At 32.0% G+C, this 12,519-nt stretch overlaps 1 protein-coding gene across 4 annotated transcripts in view; it reads right to left on the bottom strand.

Moving 5' to 3' along the window:
- NCKAP1 (NCK associated protein 1) overlaps nucleotides 1–12,519 on the bottom strand; it is a 100,292-nt gene that overhangs the window by 43,084 nt on the left and 44,689 nt on the right. For all 4 annotated transcript variants that reach the window (XM_059166844.1, XM_059166845.1, XM_059166847.1 and 1 more), the window contains 7 exons: nucleotides 12,123–12,279; nucleotides 9,149–9,205; nucleotides 6,851–6,947; nucleotides 6,302–6,408; nucleotides 5,408–5,540; nucleotides 2,659–2,740; nucleotides 1,156–1,214 (listed from right to left, as the gene is read on the bottom strand). In XM_059166844.1, the coding sequence (XP_059022827.1) occupies nucleotides 1,156–1,214; nucleotides 2,659–2,740; nucleotides 5,408–5,540; nucleotides 6,302–6,408; nucleotides 6,851–6,947; nucleotides 9,149–9,205; nucleotides 12,123–12,279 (692 nt within the window). The remainder of the gene's footprint in view (nucleotides 1–1,155; nucleotides 1,215–2,658; nucleotides 2,741–5,407; nucleotides 5,541–6,301; nucleotides 6,409–6,850; nucleotides 6,948–9,148; nucleotides 9,206–12,122; nucleotides 12,280–12,519) is intronic.

Raw genomic sequence — 12,519 nt, 5'->3', positions numbered from 1 at the left:
CTAGATAGATCTGGATAGCTAACAAGAACATGAAAAGGTGCTCAACATCATTGATCATCAGGAAAATGCAAATCAAAAGTATAATGAGATGTCACCTCACATCTATTAGAAAAGCTATTGACAAAAACACAAGGCAAAAATGTGGAGAAAAGGGAACCTTCATGCACTCCTGGTGGGAATGTAAATGGATGCAGCCACTATAAAGTTGTCTATATAGTATACAGTCTACAGTATAGAGATGTCTACAGTATAGAGATGCCTCAAAAATTTAGAATTACCATATGATCCAGTAATTCCATTTCTAGATATTTATCTGAAGGAAACGAAAACACTCACTCAAAAAGATATCTATAAACCCAAGTTCATATGCAGCACTATTTACAACAGCCAAGACATGGAAATAGCCTAAGTGGCAATCAATGGATAAACAGATGAAGAATTGGTGGTGTAAATACACACACACACACACACACACACACACACGGGAATATTATTCCAACAAAAGAATGGGGTAATCCTGCCACCTGTGACAATATGGGTGGACCCGGAAGGCATTATACTAGGTGAAGAAAGTCAGACACAGTAAGTCAAAGACCAAATGAACTCATTTATATGTGGAATTTAAAAAAAAAAAAACACCAAATACTTAAAACTAAATGTACAATAGACAACGGACTGCTGGTTGCCAAAGGTGGGGAGCCAGAGTTGGGCAATATGGCTGAGGGTAACCAAAAGTTACAGACTCCCAGTTATAAAATAAGTAAGTCCTGGAGATGTTATGTACAGTATGATGACTGTATCAGTAAAACTGTATTGCATATTTGAAAGTTGCTAAGAAAAGTAGGTCTTAAAAGTTCTCAGAAGAAAAAAAATTCCTAATTATGTGTGGTGATAAATGTTAACTAGACTTATTATGATCATGTTGCAATATGAATGAATCATTATGTTGTAAACCTGAAACTAATATATTGTTATATGTTGATTATATCTTAATTAAGAAAACTGTTTCTTCTATGAGGTAAAAACTATAGTTAGTTAAACAAAACTAGTCTTTTCAACAGGTATACAACAATGAATATTTTTATTAGTATTTTCATGTTAGCTAAAATATCCATTACCCAAACGGAATGACAATGAAAATTAAGTTATTCTTACCTGTAATCTAAACCAATCTAATCTCATTCCTCTGAAATCAAATACTTCCCCATCTTCAACTACAATAGAAAAAATATTACAAAGAAAATTAATGTTTCACAAATATACAATCAGTTTTAAAATTTAAGATCTAAGACAATTCCATTTATGGCCATATATACAAAAGAATTATAAGCAGAGTCTTAAAGCAGTATTTGCATACCATGTTCAAAGCAGCATTATTTACAACAGCCAAAAGGCAGAAGCAACCCAAATGTCCATCAATAGAGGAATAGATGAAAGAAATGTGGTACATTATTCAGCCTTTAAAACGAAAGAAATTCTGACACATGCTATAGTGGGGCTGAACCCTGAGGACATTAAGCTAGTGAAATAACTCAGTGACAAAAAGGCAAATACTGCATGATCCCACTTATGAGGTACCTGGAGTAGTCAAACTCATAATGGTAGATGTCAGGGGCAAGAGGTTAACAGAAAGTGTTCTTTAATAGCTATGAAGTTTCAGTTTTCAAGATGAGAAAGTTCTAGAGATGGCTGCACTGCTATGTGAATATACTAAATACTATTAAACTGTACACTTAAAAAAACAAAAGTAATTGAATACCTAAGAGTGAAGTCGTTCTCAAATCCTTTAATGATGTTGATATAAAGAGGGAGTTATGCTAAGAGAAGTGTAAAGTACAGACTTCTCTCATAAACTATTTCTCAGTGTGCTTACATACCAATTTTGAATAAAGCTAGAAGAGAGCTTGAGAAATCCTATAAACAGAAGCTATGGACAGCATGGTGAAACTCCTCAAAGTAACTCTTTGTACAACTTCACAATAACTTCACTACTTAAGTGTGATAAAGATTGATTAAACTAAAGTGTATTTATTACTCAGAAATGTTCAAGGTTTTAGAATCTTTTACTCAAAGATTACAACACTGAAACATCAAAGCAATCTGCTGGAATGAAGTATTCAAATAATGAAGAGGCAGTCGAGTATACAACATTTGGGATTGATAGACCTGAACTTAAAATCCCTGCACTAGAAGGGACACTTAATAACTGTTAGAGCTTGGCAAAATCAAGTTAACTCTCAAACCTTGAGTTTTCAAATCTACCAAATACAACAGCTTTCTAAAACTGATATTTATTAAATAGGATAATATTTGAGTGCCTGGTACTTTTTAAAATATAATTTCCTCAGTGGTACCAACTACTGTCATAGGTGATGCTTAGACCACATATATACTTCATTATATTTTGGGTTTTTTTTTTTTTCCCACCTACTGAATAATAAGAAATTTCAAGCCATAATTCTCAGTATTTTTATAAACATCATTATACACCTATTTTGGCAACTTTGCTTTAGAGAGAACAAAGCTAAGACAAAAGAAAACAGAGTAAATGTGTCCAAAATAAATGAGTCTAGAAAAATTAACTGTTAAATTCCCCCCTTAATAATCAAATCTGAAAATCTAATTAGGAGAAAATATGCTTTTATTTGGAAGACTTACCTTGTTTTACACTCAGGGAAGTCATAGTGTTAACAAAAGAGGACATGATAATCGATTCATCCTCAGGGCAAACAGAAAGATTCTGAAAAAAATAATAATAATAATAATGTTAAAAACATCTAACTGGGGAAATAATTCATAGATCTGTCAAGTGGCAGATGGATAAACAAGCTGGTATATCCATACTGTATTTTTCAGCTTTAAACAAGAATGAAATGATACATACATTAACATGGATGAATCTCAGAAACACTATGCTAATAGAAAGAAATCACAAACAACAGATTATATAGTATATGATTCCATTTATATGAGAAAAAATGTTTTTAAAGGCAAAGGTGACAAAAAGCAGATGAATAGTTGCCCGGGGTTTAGAGAAAGAATCAATTACGAAGGTACACAAGAAAACCTTTAAGTACTGGAAACTTTCCATGTCTTGACTGTAGTAGTAGTAACATGGATGTATAGTTGTCAAAATTCAAATGGTATACTGAAAATAGATGACTTTTATTGTGTGTAAATTATACTTCAACAAAATAGGACCAAAATATCCCTCTCAAGTCAGCTAGAAAAATGAGTACCTTAAAAACTGCATCTGAAGTTGATGCTGAATAATACAATTTTTTTAAAAGTGAATGCTTAGCTCACAAATAGTATAATTTTCAAAACCTACACAGCCATGTGAATATACATAATTTCACTACACTGTTCACTTGAAAATGGTTAGCAAAGAAAATTGTATGTTATGTACATTTTACCTCAATAAAAAAATTTAACACCCATTACAATGAACTACATTAGCAGGTTAATCTTAGTTCTAAATTTAAATCCTAGTAAATGGTTAAAAACACCATGCATGTACTTTACAACAGAAGAGGGTATAAGAAGCTCAGACATTGGAGTTAGAGCCTGCACTCAAATACTGGCTCTATTACTCATGAACTCTATGATACTGAGCAAGTTATGTAAATTCTTTTTTCATCAACAAATGGTAACTACACCTAATCTCTGAGGATTGTTGCACAGACATCATAAAATACACTATCAATAAATCTGACAATTATTAATACTAGTATTACTGCTACTAATATTATAATTCCAGAAAAAAAAACATTAATTTTCCTAGTATTATAAAATACAATTGATGCAAAAGACACCAAAAGAGATGGAATGACTTAAAAATTTTAATATTATGTAACATAAATCTACATTTATTAATTAATATCCAACCAGCCACAGCAAGTTCCAAAATGACATGAAATCAGGAGTCTGGTTTATTTTTTAAATTGTGATAGCACAAAAGCCTCTGGTTTATCCAGTAAGTAGTAACTATTTAAATAAAAGTATAGCAAAGTTGGAGTGCCTTGGTGGCTCAGTGGGTTAAAGCCTCTTTGGCTCAGGTCATGGTCTCAGGGTCCTGGGATCGAGCCCTGCATCAGGCTCTCTGCTCAGCAGGGAGCCAGCTTCCTCCTCATTCTCTGCCTGCCTCTCTGACTACTTGTAATCTCTGTCTATCAAATAAATAAATAAAATCTTTTTTAAAAAGTACAGCAAAATAATAACATTATAGGGATAAAAGTCAGTTCTTCTATTCCTGTTTTTAATAGACATTCTAGACAGAAAGCATCTAAGCTCCATCTAGTGGATAAAAGAAAAAATACACCAGTTCAGGATAGTAACCTATGAGGTGTATATATAATTCAAGGTAAACAATTACATGAACAACTTTTTATTTTCTTACTTGCACCTTTTAAGTAGGTTTGAAAAAAAAAAATCAGGACATCAAGTATGGTTATTCTTCTGGGAAACCAGTAATTTTAGAATACAGAGAATTTGTGTTGTTCTTTACACTATGTGTTAGTAAACTAACACATAGTATAAAGACATCTTGATTTATAAAATGAAGCAAAAAAAAAACCCATTTCCCTTACAGTTAGTTTATTTGGAATAAAGATAAAATAAATTTATATTAAAATGAAAAAGACTGAATAAAGAAATTACAGACACCAAAAAAAAAAAAAAAATTAAGACGAAAAATCAACAGATGAAAATCCAAATTAAAAACAAAATTAGAACATTTAATCAAATTAGGACATCTAGATGAATTTAAAAAAATAAAAAGATCTTCTGAGGCGCCTGGGTGGCTCAGTGGGTTAAGCCGCTGCCTTCGGCTCAGGTCATGGTCTCAGGGTCCTGGGATCGAGTCCCGCATCGGGCTCTCTGCTCAGCAGGGAGCCTGCTTCCTTCTCTCTCTCTCTCTGCCTGCCTCTCTGCCTACTTGTGATCTCTCTCTGTCAAATAAATAAATAAAATCTTTAAAAAAAAAAAAAAGAAAAAAAAATCTTAAAAAAAATAAATAAATAAAAAGATCTTCTAACATACTGTGCCAAAGGACTTATCTTCTATTTTTCCTCTAAAACTTAGTTAAATCTGATTTATTACTATCCCTCTTTTGCAAGGTCCTCTTTAATTTGGTCACTGTATACCTCCACTGCCAAAATAAAGAAATATTCCCTGCATTGTGTTCACTCTGAACTTGGTACACATTTAAGCATAACACCTACTATACTCAACTACAACTAAGTGTTTTCTCCCCTCTAGATTATGATCCCCTTGATAAGACAGGACAATGACTTACTTACATTTGTAGCTCCACCACTTGGCACTAGATTGTAGTAAGCAAACAAAACAGTTATTAGAAAAAAGGGAAGCAAAGAACAATAGAGAGAATAGCATGATATAGATTTACCTGCACAAGTTCATTGAGAACAACAGCATCAAAGCCAGAAAGGTACTGCACATAATACCTCTGCATTACAGGTCCGTATTTTCTTACATGTGCTCTAAGCTCTTCCATATAAAATATTAACTCAGCAATGTGCCTTTTTAAAAAATTCAAGAAAAGTATTTCAAAAAAGAAATTCATCATTATTAATAGGAAAATATAAAATGCCTTTGGTATTACTACAAGAAGATTTTTTTCTTAGAAAAAGCACTGCTAAATATCATTTTATGTCAATTACTTTCTAAAGACATTTCCATGATGGAAAACAAAAATAAAAAAAAAAAAAACCCAACAGCAAAACAACTATGACTAAAGAAGTTGATAAAGGAAAACCCAAAATGAAAATAAAACTAGGGTATCTCATAAACTACATCATTACCAAAAAATCACAAATGAAAGAGGATTAGAGGATTAGAAATAAGATTTTTCTGTATGCTCTTATTTCTCTGCTTCATTTATCTAAATCCTATTGAAAGACTGTGGACTAAAATGATAGACATTTCAAATCACACGCTTGGTTGCAACTCTACTTCAGAAGGATTCTTTTTAAATTTTTGCATAGTAAGTCATCTTAAAAAATGAATTCCAAAGAAAATAGTACTGGTTATAGCAAGAAAACAGGAATTTATGACAACCTAGAGTACTAGAAAGGAAACATTAAAACCCTAATATTAAGCTAAAGTAGACTCCGCATTCTAGTTCATATCATCTAATGATGTATTACAAATATTCCTTTATTATGAAATATGAAAAGCCCTTAAAAAGGTCTTACAAAATAATTTAACCCCAAGTTCCCAAGTTCCACATCCCATACACCAAAATATTTAAAAAATAACTTTTTAAATGTTGCTAACTTACTTGTCTATAAAGTCATCTGCACTCTTCTTTGGCATGTTATCTGCATGACGAAGTAGCCAGATAATTTCATCACGGGCAAAGGATAATGCCATAAAAACAAAAAGTGCCTAATTAAAAAGAAATAAACAATGTTGCTTATTCTCATGCCAAGCTTCTAAGTAAAACCTACGCACAATCTTTCTCTAAGTGAAAAGTCACTGGCAAGAACTGATGAAATCAAGTTCAAAAGGCAAAAATGAAAATACAGAAGAAAACCTGGAGATATGTATCAAGAAAATATATATAAAATATATCAAGATATATATAAGAAGTGAGAAAAATGGAGGAAGGTGTGATATATGTATCAAGTAAACAAATTCATTCTCAGTTATATGTAAGTTTTAGTAAAAGTTCAAATTCTAGTACAATTTCCCATAGAGAATATTTTTTAAATTTTAATACGGCACACATATAGTTAAGAAATTAGATCAAATTTTAATAAAACTTCACACAGAATTTTTCCTTTTAATATCGTGCACCTGTAGGTAGAACAAGAATTAAATCAGTTACCTTCGGACCTAGCAAGCCAGGTTGATCAGAGAGGACAGTAGCCAATTCTTTCAGTGCAGACCTTAAAAATTTACGTCTTTCTCTGTGCATTGAACCACTATAGGGAAAGACATCATTATAATTTATGTTTCCACTAAAATCATTATTGACAATTAAATAACTTATCACTTCAGGTCAATTTCCAAAGTTGTCTTAGGAAGAAGCCCCTACAAGTATCTTCTATGGTATGTCATTAAAGGACTTTCCAATCCTACGTTTTTTTTTGCCTTTCTTATGCTGTTTTTATAACCATCTTTATTCTGTTATTCTCCACCTATCAAAATCCTACCCAAACTTTAAGACCAATCCTTCAAAAAGCATTTCCCACTATCCAGATTTCCATTTCTAAATAATTTCTCCAACTCTAATACCATTTAGCCTAGCACTTTAAGAACTGGACTGTGAAATCCTTTGTATACTATGTATACATTTCTGTCATCTCCACAAAAAAATCAATGAACACAAGTTAATAAATATCTGATAATCCATATCCAATTTATTAACTACATTCCTATTAAATATATAAGACTTACTAAGGAAGAGCTATATACAATAAAGATATTGGGATAAGATCTCTTGGCACTCTTCAAAAACAGAAAAGATGAGTTAAGGAAAAGATAATTATAAATATTTATTACTAGGTATTCTTTAAATGAAATACAAATTTTTAAAAAGAATTACTCTCACATAATAACATGGAAAAAAAAATCACAGAACGTTTTAAGTATTCCAACTTCTCACAGTATGAAAAATATACAGTCCCAATTTTAGGTTTTAAGATTTTGATAGGTACAAAAAATGGCACCACCGCCCCCCCCCCCCCACACAATATATATATATGCCAGAAAAACAACTGTAAGGGATAAAGAATACCAGAAATTTGGCCAGGACCCAGTAGAAGACACCGATTAAAATCCAACCTCTGCCTAGCAATCTTAGGTTTCACCTCTCCTAGTATTAGCCACTCATCTATAAAGCAGGGATGATGATACCTGCCTCAAAAAATACATCTTCCATAATGGCTGAAACACAACACTTTCACAATGTTAGGTTAACTCCAGTAACAAGCTCTTTTTTATCTGACAATAATAAAGTCATTCTATGCAATTTCCAAGAAAGGGGTCAATGTTACTTTGACTATTTTGCTACACAGAGTAGCTACAAGGTGCCTGTGGTATTATTTATACAGAGAGAAAAGGTCTATAAAGTCCTAAGCCTGCATTATGGGAATGAGAAATTCCTATGAAAAATTATTGCTTATTACTTATGGTTGCTTTATACAATAAATAAAGGGGGGGAACGTCTTACCTTTGAAAGAGTTTCATAAAAGATAGCTATGACACCATATATGTGCTTACAACAGTGTCTATCCAATGAAGAAGTGATAATCATTTGTATGTCAAGAAAGGAATTCTAACACACTCCAAAGTATGTTATTTATACTAGAAAATAACTTTTTATAATATAAGCATTTCATTCAAGTGAAAAAATATGCATGAGGAAAATGATACAACACTGACAGCAATAAATAAAGATGGTTTAAATTCCCAACATCCATCCCATAGCTTAAACCTAAATTCTAAAACTTCTTGTGGTTTTATATTTTTATCAGTGGCGGTGATGCATTATCTTCTCTCTGGCTTATAGAAATACAGATGGCTCAAATAATAGGTAGGTAGGTAGGTAGGTACTTCTATGTAAGTTCAGTAGAGAAAATATTCTATACAAGTATACCATACATATCAATTAAGTTGAAATATCAAATTATTTATAATTCTTTCATGAGTAAATTTAGAGCTGTTCAAAGATCTTAAATATGCTAACTTTTAAGTTATTCTATATATTTACTAATATAAAATATTTATTACAATTCAGGAAAGGCATACTTTGAAAAGTAAATACTACTTAGGAGAGTGTGAAAATATGTCAATTTTCATGAAATAGTACAAAAATCATCACAATTTGCAAAGTATTGGCACAAAAGCATAGTAATGGTAAAAGACTTAAATGATACCTAAAATAAAAGTACAGTACTTTCTTAGAGCATTTATATCAACACTTCAAAAATATTTAAGATCTGTCTGTACAACTTGAAGCTTACTAGATACTAAGGATATATACCTACTTTTCATTGACTGTAAGTCTCTCACTTCTATCACATCTTGTACACATTAATCTGCCATCATTTCAACAAAATTGTGCTTTAAGAAAGAAATTCTTCTTGATTTTAAGTTCCACAGATAAGATAGAACTACTTACGCATGTGACACAGCTGCCTCTTTGCATTCTCTTATGTCATTAATACGCTTATTATAGCTATGTGAAAAAAAAATTAAAACCACATTAATCTTAATTTCATCAGTAACAGTCAAAACAAGTTAGCCAAACACTAAAAGTCAATTAAAGTTTTCTACTAGCAACAAGGAAAACTGGCCCTCAAACTAAAAATGCATGAAAGAAATCCACCCACCTCCTTTCCTGGTTCCTTATATTACTCAGTTAAGTCTTCTTAGAAAAAGAGTTCTCATATTATATTAAATCTAACAAAAAAAAATTAAAGCTCACTATGTAGATCTTGATTAACTATACCTCATTAAGCCCTCATGGAGTTATTAAAAATTATACTTCCAATGAAATTAACAGTGGTTTCCCAAAATCTAAAGCAATAACAAAGCTATTACTTCTGATTTTTATGCTATTTCATAAAAAAAAAATTCTGAAAGGACAGAGGGAGCAACACTATTTAATGTTTGGAGTAGGGGTTTTGTGACAGAAAAAACTAGGGCAGGAAAGCATAAGACTACTTTAAATCAAAAGAAACAAGACACGAACATCAAAAACTTTAAAGATAATACTTGAAAAATAAATGCTAATAAATACATTATTTTCATAAATGCTATATACAAAAACTCAAAATTTCTAAAACGTTAAAGAAAAACTATATTCCTGAAAACCCGGCTAAAACCAAACTCTAAATTAATTCCAAAATCTAAAATTTATGTGTTCTTTGAGCAAATGTTGAAAATAAGCTAATTCTGTAATCACTGTCCTTAATAATTCATAAGCCTTTATACTTAACAATCTGCCGTGTAACTACTGGAAGTCATATTTTAAATTGGTCATTTTTGATTTAATAAAAAATTAAGACTCCTCAACTCTAAATATGAAGATTCTTATATGGTTAAGTTTCTTATTAGAAAAGCATAACAAAAAAAAAAAAAAAAAAGGAAAGCATAACATCAAAGCAATCAGTCTCATGGTGTCATTAAGTTTATGTGTATCATACATAAGTTTGCTCAATATATAGACTACCTGGTTCTAAATGCTTACATATATTTAAATACTATTCCACAGAGAAGCTATCAATATGCTAAAACAAAATACAAGTTTCATGACTTTCAACCTGAATCAATTAGAAAATGAAAATCAATTAGAAGCTATCCCATATGGCATGGGATATTTCCATGTATTTCACCACCTAAAATAAAAGCCGAATAAGAGCTGTAAAGTACATAGAGCACTAGACCTCATTTTATGACCAAGAAACTACCACAAGAGAATGTCAGAAACAGCGAGCGCCTGGGTGGCTCAGTTGGTTATGCATTTGCCTTCAGCTCATGTCATGATCCTGGAGGCCTGGGACCAAGCCCCTGCTCACTGGGGAGCCTGCTTCTCCCTCTCCCTCTGCAGCTTCCCCTACCTGTGCTCTCTTTCTGTCTCTCTATCTCTCTGTCAAATAAATATATAAAATCTTTAAAAGAGAGAGAGAGAGAAACAGAGAAAGAATGTCAGAAACACCCACAGAGAAAGAAATCAAAACAGGGGTCTCTTGACCAAAGGACTGGGAGGTAAATTACGGTGGCAGTGGTGACCAAAAGGGGCACAAATCAATTTTCTGGAGATGATGGAAATGTTCTGTATCTTGAGTAGGTGATCACCTAGAATATTCATAAACAAATTTGTTGACACCTAAAATTTATGCATTTTTGTCGGTAAATTTTACTTCAAAAATTAGTAGGGGAAAGAGGGCAGATTCCTTTAGCCTCTTCAAGATACAGATATAGGAAATACAACTTAGGGATGATGTCCAGGAACCTGTAATTCTTACACACACTAAAATGTGAGGCTTAAATTGGTAGGTTAAACAGATCTTTATTTTTTAATAAATAACAGATGCTTCATCTCAATTTCATCAAGACATTTCTAAACTGGATATGAAATAAATGTAGGTAAACTTTATTTCTATCTGAAGCTAAGAAGCCAAACATAATTATTCAACACCTTCAGGTAAAGGGGATCCCAGAATATTTTAGACACTCCTAATTTCAAAAGATTTCAAAATTGCTACCAAGTATGAGTTCAATCTGTCTTTAATATACTGTCTATAGAACCTCATGTGGAAAGAAATGTAGGCATTAAAATTTTCAAGGAAACAAATTTGTATGAACTGCTCGATTTACAGGGAATTAATATACATGAGTCACTTGAAACAACTTATTAAAAGGAAACATGTTTTCTTATGTGCCATGGTCTGACTTCTATAATTGTTATAACTAAGTAAGAGCTATTGACTGATTCATGTACTTTTAAATAGCACTACAAAAATGTCAAAACTCTAAAATGTATATGGTACTTTCAGCAATATTTATGTCGAATTCCATATCATGATTTGCAAAAGAGAACACATCTTCTTTATCCTAGAACACAAACTTTGAAAGGGCAGAAACACTAGGTATTTTAATCTACAAAGTTACCTATAAAAATGATATGAATTTTTGAATATTATGAATGAATATTAATATTCATTAATATTCAATGAATGAATATTAATATGAATATTACCTATAAATGATATGAATACTACCATATCAGGATGATTGTTAAAAACAACTTGCTAGGGGCGCCTGGGTGGCTCAGTGGGTTAAGCCTCTGCCTTCGGCTCAGGTCATGATCTCAGGGTCCTGGGATCGAGTCCCGCATCGGGCTCTCTGCTCAGCAGGGAGCCTGCTTCCTCCTCTCTCTCTCTCTGCCTGTCTCTCTGCCTACTTGTGATCTCTCTCTGTCAAATAATTAAATAAAATCTTAAAAAAAAAAAAAAAAAAAAACTTGCTATGGCCAGTAAGATAATACAGGTGATATCTTCTTGTATGACATGACCCTTCTCTATTATCAACTTCAATGAAGATAATCCGACTCTTCTCCCAAAAAAGCAAGATAAATGAAAATTCCATACCCTCGTATGTTTACAAATAAGTCTTCTGCAGCTTTGTGAATGTGGAAAACTTCATCCCGAAAGAGAGAGAGGCAAGAGCTACTTTGAAGAGCTAGCTTCCAAAGGTTCAATGCTGTCGCATCAGTATTTAGAATCCCATGGCACAAAATGAAACCAACTTTAAAAAAACACAAGTAAATACAAAGATAAAAGTAAAAAAACATAAGCAAATACAAAGTAAAAGTATTCCAAAATTATATTATTTCAGTTACAAAGTAGCTTTCAAATTTTTAGAAATATAAACATAATCACTAAATCTAGGATTTCAAGTGACAGATAAAAATTCATATACATGGAAGATAGCAACAATATTTCTCTCAATAGTTTTCTGTATTCTGCAAAATCAGTTCCTTCAACC

This window comes from Mustela lutreola, chromosome 3 (assembly GCF_030435805.1).
Source record: "Mustela lutreola isolate mMusLut2 chromosome 3, mMusLut2.pri, whole genome shotgun sequence".
In the NCBI taxonomy this organism is placed as follows: domain Eukaryota; kingdom Metazoa; phylum Chordata; class Mammalia; order Carnivora; family Mustelidae; genus Mustela; species Mustela lutreola.
Note: the sequence above shows the minus strand (reverse complement) of the source record. Positions and strands in the feature narration are given on the sequence as shown.